The 23,845-nt window shown below is 39.6% G+C and overlaps 1 protein-coding gene across 1 annotated transcript; it reads right to left on the bottom strand.

The window, feature by feature from the left end:
- Positions 1-20,885: 20,885 nt before the first annotated feature.
- Positions 20,886-23,497, bottom strand: LOC104076037 (lysophosphatidylcholine acyltransferase 2-like; the record flags this gene model as incomplete). Its single annotated transcript, XM_009576738.1, has 3 exons — positions 20,886-21,192; positions 21,462-21,603; positions 23,399-23,497. Coding segments are annotated over 3 exons (489 nt in total), but the record flags the coding sequence as incomplete, so codon positions are not given.
- Positions 23,498-23,845: the final 348 nt, after the last annotated feature.

The raw sequence follows: 23,845 nt of genomic DNA, 5'->3' as shown, positions 1-23,845 counted from the left end.
CATTTGTATCTTCCTTATCAACTTGCTTGAGATTGTCACAAATACACGCCTCCCAAGCTCATTTTACTAGGGATCTGCTACCCCTGGCATGAGGTGACCTTCAAGGGAGCCATCAGTGTCACCCAAGCAAGCTATCCCATGGCCTCTTAATCATTTTAACGCATATAAAATAGGTGTGTGTGTGGAGAGGATGATGTTGAAGTCTAGGAGGTTTATCCCTCACAATTTCAACACCGCTCCCTCTCTGTAGGCACACCTTCTTTACCTCACTTTGGCCTCTTTCCAGCTTGCTAGCACTTACTCGCTTTTAAAGATTATAAATCTACTTTGGAACATTTCACACCAGAAGTAGTTAAGTTTCAGCTTCAACAATATTCTTTCTCGCTATGTGTTTTGAATCGCTAGCTCTTGCTGTTGCTTTAGCATTAGGTTTATTCTATCTCAGAGGTAGCTGTATGAGAGCAATTTGCAAAGCTGCGTATAAGTGGGGTGGAACTGTGAGCACTCCCAATTTCAGTCTGACTGTGCATGAGGTGCACTCCGTCCTCCTCCCTTGATCTTGGCTTGTGCAGAAGAGAATCCAGGTACAAGGTCCAGAAGGGAGCGAGGGCACACCTTGACCTCATCCCTACTTTGAACAGTAAGAGAACGAACACTTGAGTCCACTGTAGTCCATCCTCTTGGTTCACCATGTCATATGTCCATGTAATCTTTCTCTTTTCTTGTTGGAATAAACCTTTCCTGAACAAAAATGGCCTAGCTTTCAGATGAAGTCTTACCAACATTTAGTAAAACAGTAATAATTCCCAGGATTATCAGCCAAGGCTTTAATGAGAAGGGGATCTCACTTGTCTTTTTCACACCTGTATTAAATGTTTGTCCACAGAGAGGTTATAAACACCCAAGTCATTCTGCTCTGTCATTTCCAGATGACAATCCTGTAGTTTACAGAACAAATTCTTTTTTCTCTAATCCTTAAAGACCAGGTTTAACATTTTATTCTGTTCGCTTCCATCCCATTTCTGTTACTCTAGGATTCCTTTTTCTTTCCTGTGTGTGTCCCATTCTGCACTGATTTAATATTGCCTGCCTACTTCATCATCTCCAAATTTCATTAGCAAACACAAACTTTTGGTGCATATTATTAATGCAAATATTTAATAAGCTCATTCCCAGTAACAGATCTTTCAGGATGGGTAATCTCACTCCAAGTCTGTAATTATCCTTACAGCACAACATAGTATTACATCCTCTTTAGTCAATTCCTTTCCTGTCTTAACAATTCTATTTATCTCCATCTCATCTGCTCAGACTAACAATTACAAGTGTCATTGTAGCAGCTGCTTTTCTGAAGTCGTGATAGATTAATATCTGCCACATTTTCCTTGCTCTTATAAAAGGCAGTTATCAGAATAAGGTACCAGATTAATCTGGCTTCCTTTGGGAAGCTCGTTTTGCATGTAGCAGTCTTCTGTGCTTATATGCCTATGGGCAGAATTCGTGAAAAGTGTTTTAACTTCGGAACTCCATGTGGTCATAGGATTATATACATCTCCCTAAATCAAGGCTTTTGTAAGATACTTCATGATTTCTGTCATCTGCAGACCCTGAACAAGACACCTCGCTCAATGTCCAAAGCTAGACTGAGAGATGACCCAAAATATATAATCATATGAAAACTCATTGAATTTCAGATGATCCTAAGATTACATTTTTTACTGCACTGCTGATGGCAAGGTGCTGGATATTATTTTCCTCCTGTTGAAAAGACTAAACAAAAAACCAGAAGCAATCTGTCCTTGCTTGCTGGGAGGACCTGTCCTTTCTCTTGGTGCCAGTGTCTTGTTGATATCTCTGCTTGTACAGCAAGTATAATACGTCTAGTGGTGCAGGCTGCAAAAAAGACTGAGAATGAGCACTGATATCTTGCTTAATTAGAAATAGGCATCTTAACACGGGCTTCTGATCTTAGGTTTGTTATGTACTACACTGATTATTGAACATATTCAAAGCCAATCTTTATGTAGCGTCATTCATTTTAAGAGACATCATGCACCTATATCTGAAGACACAGTAGGACTGATTCTTTTTCCAAATGCAAAACAGCTGATTTCACTGACTGCACTAAAGCCCAAACAAACAGTGAGAACATTGACATTATTCACTGTTGGTGCTTTCTACTAGGCCTAATATTAGCATTTGGGACCAAATTATTTCCTTTGGTATAGAAACAGAACTCCCTTTGTTCTCAGTAAGAATGGTATGTACAGATCTGGAGAGGAGATGTGAAAATGAAAGCCTCACTTATCTGAATTCTGTTTGTAATTTTTGGCTTTTTAAGAGTACTTAGAAACAAGTGAATTGTGCTCAATAAAGTTGCCTCTTCAATAAGGGAAGGTGTGCAAGCAGCAGCTCACGCTACTGTTGCCCAAGGCTTATACTGCGGTTATATCCAAATCGGAGTTCTGTTGTGCTAGATGCTGAACACGCATAAGCACAGAAGAAAGTCAGATTCACCTTATCTACCTAGAAGCAATTAGCTTTCCATTGCTGGTAGCTGGAGAGACGTGTCTGTCAGTGGTCCTAAGGCAACTGTTTTCCTTAAGCTTTTGATATTGTGATTCCATCTCTTTGAGATAGAAGAAGAAAAAAAACAGTAGCTAATTGAAAATAGTCTCCTCCAAAACACTGAACAAGACCAGTTCTTTATTTCTTTTAAAAACTAAGTGAATCTGTAAAAACACAAACATTCAAAAGGATCCAAGTCTCATCATGGGTATTAGTTGAACAGCCAAAAATAATTTCTTCTCAAAGTTTAAGAACTATTGTGTATGTTTTGCCTTATATAAGTTTACACATTCATCTTACAGGTGTTTTTACCTGGTCACCTCATGTATAGGTTTGAATGGGTTTTACTTATTTTTACTGTCCAAAGCCTTTGCAGTTCTATAGCAACAGGTCCATGTAAATACTTAAAGTTGTGAACCGATTTAGTACTTGGAAACCTCCAGTTGCCCTCAGTTGTAGCATTTATCCACGTGCAGCACCAAGTAGCAAATTAGCTTCCCAGCTAACATTGACTAGTTTGGACAGTTATAAGTAAATTGTTTTTGTTGAGCTGATTGTTTTAAAATTAAGCCTCCAAGCACCGAAAGAATCAGCAATGCCGAAGGAGACTCAGAGCCTGTCTTCAAAGTTATGACAAGTCAGGCATTGGCAGTTTTCACAATGACCTATATTTTAATATGGGCTATTGGATTATTTCTAAAGAGGCTTCTTAACCATAAAAGAATTATGCTCATTGGCTGGGCTGTGGCAAAAATACAATTGAATTAAGGGTTGAAATAATTTAGGATCCAGCTGGACAAGTTATCCCTGCGGCTGAGCAGTAACAGATGTATTAAGCATTGGAAATTGCACAGAAAAAAAGGTATAATTGATCTAAGGTAACCTCACTAATTTGTATTAAATAAATCAATGCTGATAAGCTGAAAGGTTAGAAGCAAGAAGCTGAACTGAAGGAAGGTGGACCTGGGAAAAAGCAAGTCTAGTAAAACAAGTTAACTTTTAGGTCCTAAATGTGGTAGGGACTGTGGACCCTCAAGCTCTGTAAGTACACTGGCTACGAGGTTATAGCAGGAACACTGGGGAGTGTGGGGGAGAGCGGAAGACAGGATAGCAAACTGCACATCCCTGCAGAAGGGACATATTTTCTAAATGAGGAAAAAAGATTATAATTAGCCATTTCTATATTAATTTGTGCATCTAAAATCATTCATCACTGAAAACCATAGGTGACCCACAGTCCTCGCTCTCTCACTCACATATGTACCTGTATGTATCACTGCATTTCAGCTCAAGGATTGAAAGGGAAGGCTGCACTGTGACAGCCACATTACATGGAGCAGTTGATGTTTTAGGAGTGCAATGTGTGTCTGTGTGTTAAAAGAAGTAGGTAAAACCAAAATGTTGGCCAGTAATGTGGGATACAGGAAATTCCTTCTGGAGACACCCAGTGCCTGAACACTGAAATGGAGCGGTACTGGAGTGGGAGGCTATAGAATGGCATGAAGAAAAACTTTTTCTAGCTATATCTGTTTTTTGAAAAGAGACAAACTTTACACAGTGAGAGCAACTTCAGATAAACTCATGTATTTATTTAATACAGATGGAAATACTGAAAGGTAGTAGAAGACAGGATTTCCCTGTTGTTACTCACTTAACTTGTAATTCCTGTTGTGCATTTCCAGACTAAGCACAAATGGTTTCATAGGCATTAGCCTTATTTTGCAAAGAATGAAAAGATATAGAAAAAATACTTCCTTTATTGCTTTGAGTGTACATATATTAAAGTGAACTTATACTTGCATGACTCTTATTGCTTTGGGTGTACATATATTAAAGCGAACATATCCGTGCAAGACTACTGAAACTGAGAAAAGGAGGCACACAAATTGGCAGAGAGAGTATTGCCCCGGCGAGGATGTTGTAGCAAGCTCCGTTGCCATGTGTCCCGCAGAGCAGATAAAACAGGTGCCCGGATGGGGTTGCGTTTGTCCAGATCGGGGTTATTGAGTAAGTGTCTAGAGAGATAAGAATTACAGTGCTTTGGCTTCTCGTTTCTGAATGGCTCTGCTTTTCTGGCAGGAAGCCTTGCGTGGCTGGCTGTGGGAATACAGTAGGAGCGACTTTGAAGTAACTGCTGTGGGAGGCGAGGCAAGTGTCCCTTTGGCTTGCCCTAAGGCTCCACCTGCTGGTTGTCCTCCACTCCAGCGTCAGGGATTAACGGGGAGGCGCTGGTGTGCGGGAGCAGGGTGCAGAGCAGCTGGGATCTCTGCTGAAGCTGAAACTTCAGAAAAGTCGTTTACGGGAGGCTGGGTCCCGTCTTATGTGCCTGTTCTCTTACTCCTGTCAAATACTGTAGACCTCTACGAAGATTAGAGCTCAGTGGGTTTCTACAGAAATTAAAGACACCTGCTTTGAAAATAAGGAAGATACAAACTTCCTTAATGATGCAGTAAATATGCTGATTTAAAGCATATATTTGAGACCTATGAATGGCGATATTAAAAGCCAGTCCTGGCTGCAAAGTCAAGCAATCAAAGTTTAGGAAATGTTGTCAAGATAATGCTTTAGTTAAGATTTTGCTGTGGCACAAGCAAATGGAAGAGCTGATGTTAGATCTTAGAAACATGGCTATTCCTCTTGACAGCCAGTCCTCTCGCGCTCCAGACATCTTCTGTCTCTCTGTCATTTCCAGGAATTGAAACTTTTGTGACCTACTAATTCCATGTAGGTTTCCTAAAGCTAATACAAAATTTTGCCTGATTGCTCCTTGTCCTGAGCAGGCAAGAATCTTTGATATAAAAGGAAGGGGAATGAAAATGCTGATTTTGAAGTTAGATGTAGATTTGAAGAATTGGTTGTTTCTTGGTTCATTTCAAATAAATAAGCTGAGATGTAACCAGCAGGTAAACATGCAGTCATCCCTCCTTGCTGTGATTATTTAGTTTTCAAACTGTTCTTAATCAAAGCACATTGCTTGCATCTCAGTAAAACATAAACATAGAAATGGCTAAACATAAAATTATGTAATTAAAAAATATGATGATACTTTTCCCAGCCAAAGCTTCAATTTTTGTTTATGTACTGAAGTGATACCAGAAGATTAATCAGCATGAGAGATTCTTTGTGAGATATTATGCTCTGAAGGGAAGATGGGGCACTAAGATGTATCCTTAACATTAAAAAATCTCCTCTTTCGCTTTCTGAAGATTTGCATGTTGCATTCTCTTGGTGTCCAAGTTATGATGAGAGAGTGTTATGATGAGAGGAATTAAACCTAGTGGTCAAGGTCAAAAATCACCATTCATTGGGAAAGTATTATGGGGAAGTTGAATATACTCACCTCTATACTGTCATTAAAAATTTCAGTGCTGTTTCTGAGAGAATATTGTGACTTGTTTGATAGTAGAGTCTAGAACCCTGTTGTGATAGCAGCTCTACAGTGGACTTCATCCTGTGCTCATGCACAGTTAGAGACAGGGACAGAAGATTACAGTGGAAACAGATTAGAGGGAGAGGAGAAGGGAGACATAAACATTGACTCAGATTATTGACTCTATGGAAGAGGTCATCTGCTAGTCCATGAACAGAATAAGATCCTCTGAATGTTAATTCTTACCTTTTCTGTAGACTATACAGTCTCTGTTCTACCTGAAATCCATCTCCTGGGTAGCTTAATATCAGGATAATTGCTCTTCTGATACGCATTAGAGTACAAAGTTTTTAGCATTCCCGGGAGGGATCATGGTGGCAAGTACGGTAACACTGGGATTCCATGTTGGTGGCTGGAGTCCCACTGCACTTCATGTGGTATAAGGAGAACTTACCCTGTTAAGAAGGGCTGACAGCTATGCTCCTTTTCTTTCTTAGTGAACACCTGCATTTGCAGTCTCCCCATTTTCTGTGCCACTGGTGGTCTCTTATACCCCTTTGCAGATCACTGTTATTAACTGATTAGTCCGCGTAATCTCAGCAGAAGAGTATTCTGCCTACCTTCCCTGTGTCTGCAGTTTGGATTTTTCAAATTCAGGCATAGAGAATGTGACTGTGCACTGGAAAGGCAAAGTAAGTTGCTACACAGCTTATCTCCAAGCATGGCAGAACATTGTGCTATGTGCCCGCCCACCCTTCATCTGTGCTTCTGCCTCTGGTGAACCTTGGTCGCTGTTCTTTTAGGATTTGGGTACAGAATGGGAATCCAAATGACACCATCCACTCCTGTTTTAAGTAACACCATTTGTACGCTAAGGACAGCGCAGTGGGAACGGGATGGGACTGGGCCTGCCTTCACTGTTTAAGGGGAGGATCTGGGATGATGCAAATACAGTCGTTCTTCTGGCCATAGAGAGGAACCCAGAAAAATCAGCACAGGGTGGAACAGTTGTGCGTGCTCTGAAAAGGATCTCCTACAGAAGGGAATCTCTTTTTAAAGAGAATATGAGAGTGCCAGCCCCAGGGAGTGCCTGGCAGCGAGACTGAGTTGGAGCAGAGCTGGGGAGGGCTGGTGGGTGGTGTGGCCTGGTGCAGATGGGCCGCTACACTGCGGCTCCCCAGGGGTCCTCTGCCTTTGTGAGTGAGCCCAGGGCTGCCAGCTTGCCCAAACCTCACAATATTTAGGGGATTTTCATAAAGTCACATCTTCTGAATTCGTGTGATTCAGCTTCCATTCAAGAGTAAAAAGATACATTGCTAGCTCATAAGCTTGAAAATGTGAACCATAAGGGCTTGAAAACAGAAGGCTAATAAAAATAAATGCCTTACGATTTTTTTGGAAGAAAAACAATGATGAATTTAGGAGGGTTTTTCAGTGTGGTTTTGAATGTCTTCAGGTGAGGGAAACCTCTTTCTGTGCATTCAGGGAGGCATCTCAGAACCTTTCTAAGATACTTCACATTCTGCAGGTCTACCGTGGTGGGGAGGTAGAGGTGGGGAAGCAAATGGGATCAGGCCCTAATTACATAAAGTCCCACTCAATTGTGCTGTCCTGCAGCTGTACACTGCAGGAATTTCCTGCACAAAGGAGCATATGGAAATTAAAAAAAAAGGCAGGGGGGAGGGAGAGTGAGCCGAATGTGTGTGAAAGGACGTCAAACCAAAAGCAAAATAGCACATTATTACAGAAAATCAAGATGCACTAGCATACATGGTGTGAGCTACTGAGCAGCATAGAATAATCAGTTGTTCTACATGCTCACTCCTAATTCCTCAAAGAAGCTTTTGCTGTTAATGTCAGGCTGTTGTTAATTATTAGTCTGCATATTGTTAATATGGGCAGTTCTATTTCTTAATGCATTCTTGTGATGCTAGCATTTTTTGTTCATTTGTTTTGTTGGGGTTTTTTTGTTTCCAAAGTTTGGACAAGGATCTGCCTGAGCTCCATGCATACTGCGGAAGGAAATCAAAGGGCCAGTCGCATCTCTGGCTTCTGCATCTCATTAGCAGTTTGCAGATTTTCTGGGGGAGGGAGTGTTGAATATATTCAATACCTCTTTACAAGGGGCTTAGACTCCTGCTGGGCCACACAGCACTGTGGTTTGCCTTGAGTTCAACTCCAGCCAGGAGTTCAGTGTCTTTCCAGCGAGGGCTCTGAGCTAAGGCAGCCTGATGCAGATGAGTTGAGTTACTCAAGACTTTCAGAGGAAGTTGGGAAATTTGGTTTCTCTTTTTTTTCTTTTCTTTTTTCTTTATGAGAGAGAGAGGGGGGAAAAAAAAGAGATAGGTGTAGGTACTGCTTAGTGAGGACTTGGATGTGCTGGCAGCTAAGAGCTGGTTTGTTTATTTAGGTTGCAAGAAGGAATAGGCTAGCGTATTTGCTGGGCTCTGATCTCTGGTTAGCACAGGAGCCCCTTCAATAAATTAACAAGTACAGAAGAAATTATGGGGGTGTTTGAGGATGAGAGGATGAGTTGTTTGAGAGTGGGACTTCTCTGAAGCTTCCTGCATTTTTTTTTTCATCAGGGCAGTGCTGTAGTCGACCCTAGGTAAAATTTGGAAGGCAAACTCTACTTCGAAGGAATATTATGTATTTAGTTATGTCAGTATATGCTGACTTATCAAGACTAAAAGAGAGAAAATAAGAAGATAAAACCAAACTAAATTGGTGTGGTCAATAATTTCATCAGAGAGAGGGCTACTGAAGGCAAAACTACCTGTAATTTACTACATCTGGGCCAGTTACTAGTTCATCTGCTTCTTTTGGTTCTAGAATTGCTGCAGTTGTCTTCAACATCTCCCTTTCCTAAGGGCTTTAGCCCCCGCAACTCTTGATCTATGTGTCTATAAGGAGGCATAAGCAGGGTTTAATGCAGCAGCAGCACTTCTCTTTCTCAATAAATTAATCATCAACATAGACCACTGACTCCCATATTATTTATCTTATAGTTTTCCCTATTTTCTCTTACCCTCATTCTTTTTTCTCTCTTCTAAGTTGATCTCAGGAAAACTTGGTTCCAGTCCCCGCTGTCGGATAAATCTCTGCAGCCCCTACGGGTCAGAGCTGCAGAGGCAGCAGCAGGGCACAGTCGTCTTACTGGAATGAGTATGAGGCCAGGAACAGAGAAGTGCTGGAAGCTTCGTGCTGTGTTTCTGTGGTATAATAACACAGCTCTGATGGCACACTAATTCAGTTTTTTTACTTTTAGGAACCACTAAGGCAGTATTGATGCTTCCTTAACTGTGCTAGTTCATTATCATACAATGTAATTATCTGATTCTGGTATACAGTTTGTAGAACCTATTTTCTGGGGCCTGTTTCTTGGCAGATACACCTGATAACGCAGCTTCCAAAAATGTACATTGAAGGGTCGGATTGCTGTGCTGAATAAATTATTACTTGTATTTTGGTGGGGTCTGGAGCTCTGTTATGATGTAACATTTACCCCTGTAAAATGTCTAACATAAGACCAGTCCAAGCCCTAAAGAATCCAAGTTTAAAAAAAAAAAACACATAAGAATATGTAATAGGCTCAAGTCAAAATCCCAACCTTTTGGAAGGAATTTGGATGTAAATTGGAACTTGGCAGGTCTGGAGGGTTTGTAATTAAAAATGCCAAATAAAACTCTGGTAGGAGTCTTACCATGTCATTGCTGACGTTAACCTTAGGCTGCCTTACGTTAGGGATTGATAGAGGCTTTCTTCCTTCTTGTTTAATAATGTATTTCCTCTTGGAGGAAAACTGTGGTGGTAAAACTCAGCAAAGCCAACAATGTGTCTCATAAACAAATTCATTTCCTTCTTCAAACATTGTTTCATTCAAGAGCAATACATTCAAAATTCCTTTTAGCACTGGGTCTTTAATTGGTTCCTTCTGCAGGAATGAAGCAGCCATTCTTTGAATGTCCCTTGAAGTTTGCTGAATTTTTTCAATCTGCTATGTTATCTCCTGTTGGGAACGCATCCTCTACTGAATTGCAGCAAGGGAACAACCTTGATAACATACTTAATGTATGACCTTATTTGGAGTTTCTTAGAAAAAACCCACACATTTGTTTTTAATGGTAAGCATTTGCCTGTAATATGTAAAAAAATCACCCTTAACGTGTCTCTAGAGGGATGCAGTTGAGTTTCAGGATTGTTTAATGATTTTTAACACAAACAAATGAGGGAGACCTGTTCCTGGAGTGAGGAGATCTCATTTCATCTATCTCTGAGAAAGCCTCAGCTGCTCTGCTTCTCCCAGAAACTTACTTAGTAAGGCCCAAGGAAGGGGTGATAGGGCACTTTCATTTGTTTAACATTAGGCATAGCTTTTGCTGCATTTCTTGATTCATTGATTTTTTGTTTTTCACACACTACTGTGGTGTACAGATGTGATTTGAATATAGTTCTTTTTTATTGAGACTATACAGTCTCTTTGCCTCCAGTTAGTAAGTGTAGTTATTTGAAATGCAAACATATCCAGTGTTTAATGTTCTGTACAGAGAAGAGACAGAAACGGAGAGAGTGAAGGTAAAGGAGAAGTGATACAATCTAAATGATTTTGTGGCTTAAGACTGAGTGCTGACTAAATCTGGGAGGAATAAGCACCCAATTGGGAAGTGTTTCAGCAATTAAAAGAACTAAACTCAGTTTATTGTATTCTGTAGGAACAAATGAAATTCAGATTGCTAGTTGCCAGATATTCATTGAAACAATTACGCAACTAAAGTTACCTTGATTTTAGCATTAATGTTTCCTGGAAGGCTGCGGTTTAAGTTAGTGGTTTGTATTACCTCCTTTTTTGGCATAGTTTGGAGTTTTTAAAAATATTTTTGTCCAATCAAGGAGTAGGAGACACACTATGTGATTGCAACCATATAGCAGGAGTGGTAAGTAAGGCTAAAGCTGTGGAAGAAGGTCTGCGGTGTAACCCAGGGCTGAATGTGTTCAACTAAAACTATTCATTAAATGCTCTCTTGTAGTGATGAGAGATTCAGAGAAAATCAGCACTGGCTTTTGAACCATTTCTCAATTAATGGGAAACCAAAGTTGTAATGAGTATGGTGATGAACTAGTTATAATGGAAGCTCATAAGTAAGAAGAGACCAGAGCAAAATACGGCACCGTGGCAATGTTCCCTCACCCAGCCCTGAATAACGAAAGAACTGAATAGAAGTTGCCTTTGTTGGAAAAAAGCCTGCACATAGAGGCTTGCCTTGTGAGCCGGCACCGACTTGGCAGTAGCAATAACTAAGTCAATGTGCTACTGTGCCATATAAATGAGATGAGCTTCCTCGTGCATAAATGAGTCTTTCAGCAAAGAAAATACACAGGGTTTGTTGCACTGGGTGGCAGACATCTTCCATTGTCCTCATAGCAATGCTGACTGAAAATTACTTGTCGTTTGGCAGGAGGAGATACCAGTAAGCCAAAAGGGCTGTGTCATGCTGCTGCTCTGCCTCTAGTTGCAGTTGCCTCATTACCAGGACGAGAGTTGTTCTTCCACCAGTACTGTGAATACTGCCTGGGTTCTTGTCAGTCTTTGTTTGCTCTAGGAAAGCAATAGGGGAAGACTGGCTTGTGCGTTTTTACCAGTTCTGTGCTTAGGTCCTCCAGACAGCTTATTTTCACAATTGAAATGGAGTTAACAGGGATTTTCTTCTCTTCTATCACACCCTCTTTGTGCCCTGCGCTTGGTTGGGCTGTGTTTTCTGAAGAAACAGACTGAAAATGTATTTTAATGGTACTTGGTCCTCTAAATTATAGGTGGCTTTTGGAAAATGGTACTTTAGGAACAGAGGTACCTTTGAGCTTTAAACAACATGACCTTCTGTCTCTGGGCACTTCCACACAGCATTTATCTAGAGATCAAGCTAAATTTTTACCTGAGATGCTTCCTCTGAAGTAGCTGCATCTGAAGAAATAGAAAAAAAGCTCTTGATTTTTTTTAATCATTCCCCACTGTCTGAAAGTGGGTGCCACCAGTGGGTCACAGGCATCTGTCTAGTGGCAACTTCTAACTCAAAATGAATATTCTTGTTTGATGGCTCATTTCACCCCTAAAGACATGAGCTATAGAGTTCTAGTAACTGAAGACTCCGCATCTATATGTGGTTTATTACTTAGAGTTTGGGTGACCTGATTGCAATAGAACTTTTAGGAGAGAAGAGGGGCTAACCTTATCATTCTGGCTTGATTAGAGTTAAGGTTGCATCTGAAAAAATTGCCAAAGTGGTTTCTTTACTGATGTTTTTAATTAGGAAGCATCATCAAAATAAATTGGGTTCAGTTTTGCTACATCAGTATAATTTATTATGGAGAGCATTGTGAGTTGAAATATATGTAGATGGTTAACAACTTAATGTCATGAAGTTATTTTATATTTCCTCAGTTAGAAGATGGGATACCCTGATGGGTAGTCCTGGTCTGGGATCAGAATAGGATTAGAATATATTTTTCATCTAAGAATAGTGTGGGAGTTTCAATGTTTTAAAGAAAGGGTTGAAATACTTCATATTTATTGCACTTACAGCACAAATTACTTTCAGAGAAATATCCAGTGATTAGGAGTGATTCAGTCTTGATTAATTACCCTGCCTTACACAGTGATATAGCTAGACACGTCTAGCTGGCTTCGTTTTGTATGACCGGTGTGATATATTCCCAAGAGACTGAAGCACTTTCTAAGGAGGGAATACATTGTCCTCATTGCATCAACAGCCCTTTCTTGGGTACATTGTGACATCCTTTTTGTGGGATGTGTTTGTCACTGTGCGGTATGGAAGACGTGTGCGTAATGAATCCAGTGGAAATAAACAGTGTTTTCCCCCTTATGAATATATTTGATCTATGATTTATTTATCCACCCAGACTTGGACTAATAGCATGTCAAATGCTGCCTGTTTGTTTTCCTGTTGACATATTTCTATCAGCAGTGTCATCTGTGTTATGGACAGGAAAAATATTAACAGACTTATAAAACAATGGCTTAACGAGACCAATTCTTTGATGTAAGCTAGATGGACTCCACTTGGGAAAATAATAAGAGATTAGGTGGAGGGGAGAGGTTTCTTGTCTGCTGTGAAATTGTTCACTTTAGACTGGAAGACGAGTAAATTGAGACTGACTGACTCCACCAGAAGGTCAGACACTGACCGGTGCTGGCAGGCCAGTGTCTGGTAGGGGGAGAGCTTGCCTACGTACCCCTGTGTAACTGTATGGAGACCTGAGATCTCTTTCTTTTGCACCTTGGCATGCACTAAATCATGGTGAAAAGAATCGGGCTTGGTATCACTGAAAATGCCTAGTGACAGCAAGCAAGTCAGAGGTAGCTGCAGGTAAGAAGTACAAGTATTTTGATAGGGAAAAAGATGCTAAAAGAGTCTAAATGCACCATCTTGCCATAAATGATCAAATCTGTTTAATCTGTGCTTTTCATGATCTGATGCTGAGTTTGCCTTCTCACATCTGGGGAAAAAAAAAATCAGTGGGAGTGTTAAAGCAAAGAATGTCAGATTTGATTATGAGGTTTGGGACACCACAGGCACCCATGGGTAATTCACTTAATCAGGAGTCAGAACTCCTGTATTTCTATCTCTGCTGTGCTGGTATCCTCCTGCGTAACTTTTGGCAAGGTAGTCGCTTTCCTTTTGCCTTCTCTAGTTATAAACTGTTAAATATCCAGGAAGGGTAGAAACTCTTAATATGTGCTTTATACAATATTTAGTTCAATGGCTTTTTCTTCTGTTAGAGCTGCAAAGTCCATTGTAATAAAATGAATAATAATGGCGAGTTTTGTCAAAGGTGTCTCCTATTACTTGTCATTGTATGAAGGGATGGTTCTCTTTGGTCCACAGAGTATCTTTTCTACTAAAATAAAAGAGAAGTTTCCACTATATAAAGCATCAACTTTTGCCTTTAAAATTGGCAATAGCAAAGGTAGAAAGAATCGCTCCTGCTCCTTATTTCAAAGGTGGTTTTACGTTTAGTGTAGCTTTGAGTTGATAATAGTTCAAACCTGCATTCAAACTGCATAGGTGAAAATGCTACTGCTTCTCTCTCCCCAGTGTATATTGACAATACACTTTTCTGCTTACAATAGACAGGCTGTCAAAGACCTGTAATTAAATAACATTATGGAGGTTGGCATGCTTTCATTCAAAAGACCAGCGTACAAAATCTAAACATTTTAAATTATTTCTGCTTTGAATGGCTGCTGTAGTTCACGGCTGGTTATCTCCCGTTTCAAAGACTTCCGACATTGAGGAAGACAGCTTTCCTAAAAGCTGCTGGCAGTTCTGGTATGACTCCTTCTAGTCTCCTACACTTTTTCCTGTTCATGTCTTTTTTACGTTTTAAGAAAACATTTTGAATTTTCCTGCAATCTTTGATATCAGGAGATACGAGCAGAAGCACAGACTTTCATATCTAATTGCGCACTTGGCCTTATCTTTGTCTGCAAGGCTGATGTTTACCTCTGAAAAGGAAATTATTCTTTTTGAACAATTATAGCCTCTAAGCTTTCATCATGTCTCTCTAATTTGTAGTGCTTTGCTTCTAGTGCACTGTCAGATGCTTAGTGAAGTTTTAGGAAGATTATGTCCTTAACAAAAGGGAAGTAATATTTTTTTTTTTTTTGAGAAGAAAGCTCTTTTTAAAAATAATCTGAGCTGATCAAAATGTTCTTGATAAACTGATCTTTTAAATTCAGTAAGGATAAAGCTAAGATACAGCAGCAGGCGGGAATGAGCAGTTGTAGGAAGAGAGAAAGGGGGAAGATGGTTAAGGAGCAGTTCTTTTCTTAGAAGAGGATCTAGGGCTTACAGATTGGGGATCAGTGGGCAATGCCATGTTGTTTTAGAAAAGCCAAGCCTTACGCTGGATGTGTATGAGAAGGAATATTGACTGCAAACTATGTAAAGAAAACCTTCTAGTCTATTGAGGAATGGTAGGGCTGGAGCTGAAGTTCTATCTCCGGAGAAGTTAAATGAAAATAAACAGAAGCCTAGAAAGTGCAACCTGTGAGGAAAGACTGAAAGAGGTTTTGCTTTTTAGCTTAAGAAAGGCAGGCTGGGAGATGCAAGAGTGAAACAGGCGTGATAAGCTCTGTATGTATGTACAGATATACATAGTTACCCTGCAGAGAAGTAGAAATGAATCAATTTTCCTTGAGCAAGGTGAACACAAGACCTAGTGACTTCAGCTGCAGAAGTATTCAGGTTAGACCATGAGAAGAACTTTTCTAATGGTAGAAATTGTTAAGCAATGGGCTAGATTGTATGGCAAGGCTGGGCAGTCTTCCTCAGCAGAGGCCTTTAATGACAGGTTTGGTCTAATGAATTCTCACTTCTCCAAACAAATTCTGTTTGCTGGGTTTATAGGAAGGGAATAGTTTTTTGTGTGTGTTTATTGGGTTTCTTCCTAATAGCAAATTCACAATGAAACATAAGCTGAGTAACATTCTCAAAATGCCTCAATTTTGCTAGCAGTTCCTAGAAAATACAAATCCCCAATCTCCTATATAAAACCCGTGACTGGTTTGAATGATTCCTGTTGTGGTTGTAGTACTGTTACACTGCTAAATTGAGTCTCATGTGGCCATTGTATAACCTCAAGAGATAACACACTCAAGGAGATTTCTAGAAACTAGGGAAACATGCTCGCTCTTACCTATGCCCAGTTTAGAACAAAGCAATGAGCATGCAGGTGTAGCTTTAAAGATGAGCCTCATTTAAACCTCATTTTAACACACACAAGAAGATTTTCAACAGCAAGTTTTTATTAGACTATCTAGAAGATAAACTGATGAAAAAAAGTTAACATAATTGATTTACTTTTAGCACATGAAAGCATGTGATAGCATGAAAACATAGAATAATCATGATGTGAGAATAGAGGAGGGCATATATTTACTTTCAACCTGTTGTGGCGCAGGGGGCTTAAAAAAAGACAACAGTAGGTAGTGCCTAGCTAAGGTAATGAAGTATTTCTTATTATAAAATTGTCATGTGTCTCTAAAGTCTCACCGGTCAAGCTGTGGATGTTACAGAATATCTTAAACTAAGAGGATGGCACAATACATGAAAACTTTTATAAAATTTAATCAATTGTGATAGTGTTTTCCTTGGTGAGGGTGGTGTAAATCTTACCACCATTAACAATAACTAGCCATGGAAATTTTTCGTGTTTTCTAATTATTAGTATTACTGTGTGCTCTTAATAAGTACAAAGTATCTGATTGATGCCCACAGGATTAAGCATACACTTAAGTGCTTAGCAGAAGTTGGGTCCTTAAATGACCCTTCTGTATTTCCTTTGTCATGGCACTAAACCTGCTGTGCTTCTTGAACTTTATCTGAGTAGGTGCTGCATACTGTATTTGTATCAGACACATTTTTTTGTTTGCATTTTGGCTTTATGAAATGTCAGAATCAATCTTATACTAATGAAATGTCCAAATTTCATCTCAGCTATGAACATAGCTGCTAATCCTATAAGATGTTTACTTTCTGCCTCTCTGGCTATGTATAGTAACAGAGAGTCTGCCAACTTAAGCACTGCTGACAAACGTCTCCCTACTGCTAGTCAGTCTAATAAATGTTATTTCATTGAGTAAAGATTTAAAATTAATTAATTAAATGTCATTAAAATCCCTTGCAACCTTTGACAAGTTTGCTCTTACTGTAGGCCAGAAAAGCAGTTACCTGAATACTGCATGTGCCCCCTGAATCCCACCCAATTCAGTAATTTTATGTTTTAATCTTACGATTTCTTAACTTTAATCATTGTGGAATACAGATTTTGATGGTAGTGGCTGTGTTTTAGGCAGAAACATGGAGGGAGAAAGTAGAGAGAAAGGTAGGCTGCTCCAGGGGATGCAAAACCAACGGGAAAAATGTAAGCCAAAGGCCACTGACCAGAGTCCAACCTTCCTAGCAAATCCTACAGAGTGTAACTACAACTCAAGCTCTCTCAGACCTCTCTTAAAAATCAAACTTTGGCATTCTCAAAGTGAGAGCTATGTAATTCTCAGCATGCAATCTCAGGCTGCTTTCCTTGTTGAAGGCTGTGGTGAAACAGTTCGCAGGCAGACTGTCCAAAGAGTGTGGGTGTGTTTGTGTATGTAATGACATTTTTTACATTTAGTTTCTAAGCTTCAGGCCCTGATTTTCCACATCCATGCATTCTGAGTAGCCCTTGGCACCTATGCAAACACCACTAGAAGCCTGCTCAGGCAGAATGGTGTATTTATTTGCATTGGCATAGTGCCTGAGGAATTACCCAAGAATAGGGCCCTGGTGTGCTGACCACCATAGAAAAAAAGATCTCAACAAATGTTTCTCAGACTTCTGATACCCAGGGAACACTTTGTTTTAGATGGAAGTTGGTAGGCAGATGACAGATGTGGCCAAGCAGCCCTTACCCTGTGCAGCAAGTCCTATGAACGGTCGTTAGTGGTTGAACAGACAGAGCACACAGCCAACTTGCAAAACTTCCCTTGCAAACCATTTGGGAATTGCTGAACTTATCCCCCACCCCCCCCACCCCCGTTATGGAGCAGGCTGATAAGGGAGAGGAAGTAACACCCCCAGGAACATTGTGGGAATACGATTTGGCACCTAACATGTTCTAATGTAGGTGAGTACAAAAGCTCAGAAGCAGCAGCCACTGCCTGGCTTGGTACCTCTGACTGATGCTGCACTGCTATTGGCTGTGAAAGTAGGAGATCCATTTTCGGATGCTTTCCGGAGGTGTTACTGCTTGTCATAATTCTACTGATGGACAGAACCAGCAGTTTAGGACCAGATCTTATAGCTGTATGATCTGACATGAAACCTGGATGCGTTATCTCTATTTCTGCATTTATTTAGGCAGTGCCACTGGTACAGCAAAGGAAGCACAAATACAGTTTTAATTTTCTTGGATCAGAAAAACTTTCCCTCAGAAATCAGCCTCTGGTGTGGCCAGTGGAGACCCTATTCATTCACCTTCCTTAAACAAATTGATCGGGATTTACAGTGTTAGTATCTTCCTTGTTCCAGGGTGATCAAGGAAGGTCCACTTTTCTAGGTGACCCACCATTGCCTTTCATGTGTTCAGAAACAGGAGCCTAGCTTTTAAAAAGTGTAAATGAGATTTCTTCATAGTGTAAGTACAAAGTTGTCAGAAAACAGGAAAAACAGCAGCCCATGGGTCTCTGTTCTTGTGAATTTGTTGTGTTTTCCTCTTGTAATAGACTTGTCCTCGTCTGATTCTCACCCTTGTTCAGTTAAAATTGCTAGTGTTTCCATATACTTCACAGTGTCTTATTTTGGTATCTGTGAAGGATTTATCATAAAATCCATGCTACAGCATGACAGAGGAGTACTGATTAAATAAATGATGTTTCCTATGGTGACATGGGACCAAGTACACCTTTCTAGCTCTACCGTGCAGGACTCAAAATGATCCTTAAGTACCCTGTAGAATTAAGAACTTGCACCTCGGGAAGTCTCAGGCAGAAGGGTGTCATCCCTCAATGCCTGACTGAGAACCATTTTCTCTTTAGTATTTTTAACCTTCTCCTGCTGTTTAGTTCCTGCTCTGCCGCTTAATGTAATGCTCGTTTATTGCAGACTGCTTTTAGTTTGGGCCTTTTAAAAGCTCCCTGAGGCACAATGATGCCTAGAAATTAATGTATTCCCTTCCCGCACATCAAGCAGATGTGTGTATATTGAGTTAGTGTCTCTAACGTTTAGCTGATTTCTTTTCAGAGCATAGCTGAATCACTGCTACATACCAAACCCGTTTGTGGCCTTTCTTCCTTAAACTATTGGGATATGTAGATTTATATACACAATATTTTTAGTTTTAATTGCTAAGTGCTTGTGTAACTTGCAGGTTTTTATAAAATTGTTAGTCCTAAATATGCTACACTATTGGGCAGCATAGTGCTCCAGTTGTTGAATGTTTTTGCATGCTTAAGGCACCCGTGGCATTCCAAGACCTTGAAGTGTTGTCTTCATCATCTTTTTCTTGCCAGTTGGAATAGAAGTCATCTTTGAAAAGGTTACTGCTAGTTGAAAAGCTGAGGACTTCGGTTAACATGCTAGGCAAAAGCATCCTTGCCAAGGAATGAACATGCATTCCAGCTAACTGTACAGCCAGGTTAGGGTAACTCCTGCTTCTCCTTCTCTAAAGTGAAAGAAAATCCTCTCCCAATGTTCATATTACACAAAGCCATGACTCTTACTTCTCAACTATGGTTGAGGTCACTCACTTTACCTGTAAATGGCAATGTTTTATTTTCTGTCGGAAAATGGTGATATCTCTCCATGTACTTCTTTGTATCATATCCCCTCTTGCTGGAATAGTCAGCTCTTTGGAAGAGCATCAGTCCTGTCCTACTTTTCTACCCTTAACATAAAGAAAAGTGACATCACACTCAGAACTAAAAATGCCAACGTCAGGCTGCATTGTGTTTATCAAGGTAAGACATCATAAGGATGATTTCCTGGAAATCCCCCAGCCCCTTAAGGTAGACAGAGTACCCTTCCCACTGTACTAAAAAGACTTAGCTGTTCAAGTAAAGTCTTTTAAAAATATAGATTTATTTTAAGCATGTGAAACATCAGGATAGGCACAATTATAAACATAGAAAGATTAAACATGGCAATGAACTTGCAGCCAGACTACGCAAGCAGTAACTTAGAGGCAGAGGTTACTATTTCACATACGAAACCTGCTGAAAATTGGTTATTTTTGGTACTAGACATTCCAGACTTTGCTCATCTCAGTTTTAATTTGAAAATATCCTGTCATTCCACCTCTTCCAAGTTTTTATTTAGAAGTTACTTGCGTAAATATCTATATATTTTAAATACTGTATAAAGTGCATTCAGATGAAGGACTGAAAGAGGTAAAGGCCCAATTTCCAGTGCACTAGAGGAGACTGAGGCAAAACATACCCAAATCATTGACTAGAAAGAGCTTGGTTTTGAATCACACTCTAAGAACATACTGAGTAATGGCACAGTAATGCAAACACGGTTTCTAGGAAACAACTGTAGAGTAGATATTAACTACTAGAACTATGGCTTGACAGCATATTTGCTTTTTAAGTTTTGCAGAGCAAGGTCACATTCCTCTGTTGATAATTACTAGAATAAAAATACGCTGAAGTTTGAAATGTTCCTCCTAATGTGATCCTCAACAGTTGTTACTGTAAACAACATTCTGTTTATTTTGAAATAGTCCATTAATTCTTGGGTCTTATTGTCTGCATTTTCTTGTAGACTGTGAGCTGCTATCTTGGAATTCCAATTAGTTTTTTATTGTTAGAAGTGCAGCCATTTCCATCTTTAACTAGCCTTTAAGCCTAAAGCTGTTTCTGTTAACATCAGTGAATCAGCATGTCTTGTTCAGAAGCTTAGGCATGATAGTTCACAAGTAGGTAAGGGAAATCTAAGGACAGCTAAAAGAAAACACCAGCTTCAACACTCAGCTTCTTGTAACTCATTTGCGTCTCTCAGAAACTTGAGAAAGGCTACGGGATATTGCAAATTGAAACAGTGGCATCATTTTTTTCCCTTAAGACATGTTGGGGATGTAGAAGAATTGAGCAGTACCAAAAATTCCACTTGTTTTTACACAAGTGGACTCCTCAGTCTCCTTTCTGAGAGGTCACTGCAGTGCTGGAGCCTCTTACCCCTCTTAGCACATCTGTTACTTTTGTGGAAGCATGAACTTGGAAGACAATGAACAACATTCCCAGTATTGTGATACTGACACCAACGACAGAATAGTTACAGTGGTTTTTCCCTTACACTCAAACAGGAATAATTCCTCCTTGATATGACAGTAAAAAAAGAAGCACGTTTTTTTTTAATTGTAACTTCCATCTCTATTTTATATCAGTTGTGCTTATGAATAGCTAGGGAAAAAGATCCTGTAGAATTCAAGAGCTGAATTCTTTAACTATTCTCAGTCATCCTTTTTGTCAGAGGTACTTGAGTTATCCTCTTCATTGCCTTCAGGACAGACTTTATTTCTTGCAATTGGTGTTGTTTCTGAGACTGGGATTGTACTGTTTCTAACTGGACTGTGTTTGACTTCAGGTGACTCAATGTCATCCTCCTCCAACATATCTGACTGGTATCTCTGTAGCTCTAGGTATGTAGTAAACAACTTGGCATATTCTGGATGCTTGAGTGCAAAGTCCTTGAACTCATCTGAAAAATATAAAAAATACAGATACTATAGCGCAGCAACAGAATCAAAGAAAATTTCAGTCCCTGCTCCTTTTACTGAAGCTGATCTCCAGTTAGTTTCCTCTGAAGCATCTCAGGCAAATCACACAGAGTATCTAGGATGTGCTTCAACAGTTTTCCCCAGAAACAGGGTATGGAACCAACAAATAATTTCAGCGAGAAAAAAGGTAGGAAACTCGCTGTCAATATGACTATCTGAGTGCTCTTTGTTACGAAAGGACATAACTTACCATAGGACAGCTTCCCGGTTTCATCTGCATCTATTTCTTTAAAGAGAACAGAAACATCAAGCTCAGGCACCCCCAGAGCTGACTGAACAATAGCAGCAAACTCATCTTCCGTTATAGTGCCATCCTCATCCATGTCAAAGAGCTGGAAAAGACATTATGTGTAGAAATAGTTTAGCATCCATTTGCCTATGAACCTTCTGTGCACATCAGCCACCTATACTAGGTTTCTAGTATTCAAGAGGTGATCTTCAAACAATGCCTGGGATTTGAAGAGACCGGTTGCATCTCAGCTACTTTCTCTTACAAAAGATTTTATGTATTTTCTCTGGACTAAGACTAAGCAATGCAATGTACATGCTATAGTTGGGATTAGAATATTCTCTAATATGAAAAGTATGTAGCAAACATGCAACAGCAAACAAACCTCACAGCATTAGTTCAGTAATAAACTCATACAAAACTGATAAAAACAAAACACAAATAAAGGTTTATGTTAATTGTCACCATAAGCTATGCTAAGGGTCTACTGGATTCAGCCACTGTATACTGGAGCATCTTAGGTCTTAGTCTTCATTTTCATTACGTTATGGCACATCTGCCATCAGATCAAATTTGCCATAGTTTATGCTCTGACATAAAATACCTAAATTTTAGTATATGTGATCTGTCACCCACCTTGTTAATTGTAATTAACAAGGAATTTTGGTGACTGGAATGCAGGCAGTAGATGTACACTGATCATCCTATCTTTCCCAGCGCAGTGACAGTAAGCATCTGCTGTGAAACAACCCTTGAAAAATACAAGGGATGGATGGCTGTAATTCTTAAGTACTTGCTACAGGCAAACTTTTCCATTGCGAAGGAAAGCACATTTAGTGGCAGAGAAAACAAGTAGCAAAAGGAAACCCATAGGTCCTTTTCAGATTGAAACAGGCTTTTACCAGCTGAACCAGTCACTTCCCACTGAAACTAGGAATTACCACAAATTACGGATTTTATAATCAGTGCAACTGTTAAGATACTGAAGAGTATAGTCTAGAAAACAAAACAATGAAGCAGCAACAATAGCTGCTAGGCTTGCTTCTTCATAGGAATCTCTAGTGATAAAAAATCCCTGAAAAAGCACAGATGACTTCGAACAACTGTAGTGCTTATCTGTAAAGCAGCCAGTGGATATACTGGATTGCCATAAAAATTCTGGTACTTCTTGAGTATGCATCAGTACTAAAAATTATCCAGTTTAAGATGAACATGATCCATATCTCAATATATTGTTCAATATGGTTCATAAGAACAGATCAGTGGGTAAAATGACTGAATCTGTGTCAAAGGTCTACTAAAAAAAAAGGAGCATTTTCCTATTCAGGGGTTCACAACCTGGGCATCCCTGGTCACATATTGCCTGCTTGTACCTGAGATCTGAAAGGAGCTACTGCTCCTTGACTAGTTGTACTATCAGGACACCATAATACAAACCAATATATGATCTTAGATGCAGCCCAATTTTGGATGTGCCAGTCCTGAAAAGCCCCTCTTGATTTTTTCCCCCCCTCCTCTTTGTTAACAACAGTGACTCTACCGAGCGCTTGACCCATAAGAGGATATTGCTCCATCTATTGTCTATTTGTGACATTGAAGAATCACAGCAGAAAAAACCTCAGGCGAAGAAACTGCAAGTGCTGCTGAATCATTTTTGGAGTTAGCCTGCCAAGTTACATATTCATTACTGCCTTCACATGGCTTTTGAAACCCTTTTCTATGAAGCTGATGCCTGCCGTTCTCTCCTTCCCCTTCAGACTCTAAATGTCAATTGGTTTAAGAGTATTACTCACATTTGCATAACAGATTGAAGCTATAAACTTATGATTTGAAAGCTAACAGATTTACAGTCAGCCTTGATTTGTCAGGTTTGTAGATTTACACTAAATTGAACTTACCTTAAATGCCATCCGAATAGTCTCTTCTGTGTTGGCTGGGTTACAAAGAATAGACAAACCAATTACATATTCTCTGAAGTCGATGGTGCCATCTCCATTCTGTAACCAAAATACGTATGGCAGTAGTTACAGTTAATATAGCAAATCACTTTAAAAGCTGTTGTATAAATCAACTATACAACATGCACTACGACAGTTTACAACACTAGAGGTATTTGTTCTTCCTGGAAAAAGTACTAACAGCTCGCTAAATATATGTAATACTAGGGCTGAAGTAGCAATATGCATATTTTCAATAGCTAGAAATTGGGTATCAATTTCAATCTTATAAACACCCAAACAAAAAAGATTTAAAACAACTTACAAGTTTTTCTTTAGTATATGACCTCCGAGAAGCCTCTAGCAAGAACTGGAATACGTGTGTTTAAGGTAACTGGAACAGTTCAT

Source organism: Fulmarus glacialis, unplaced genomic scaffold (genome assembly GCF_000690835.1).
Source record: "Fulmarus glacialis isolate BGI_N327 unplaced genomic scaffold, ASM69083v1 scaffold27684, whole genome shotgun sequence".
Taxonomy (NCBI): Eukaryota; Metazoa; Chordata; class Aves; order Procellariiformes; family Procellariidae; genus Fulmarus; species Fulmarus glacialis.
The sequence above is the reverse complement of the archived record's forward strand: the minus strand, read 5'-3'. Positions and strand labels throughout refer to the sequence as shown.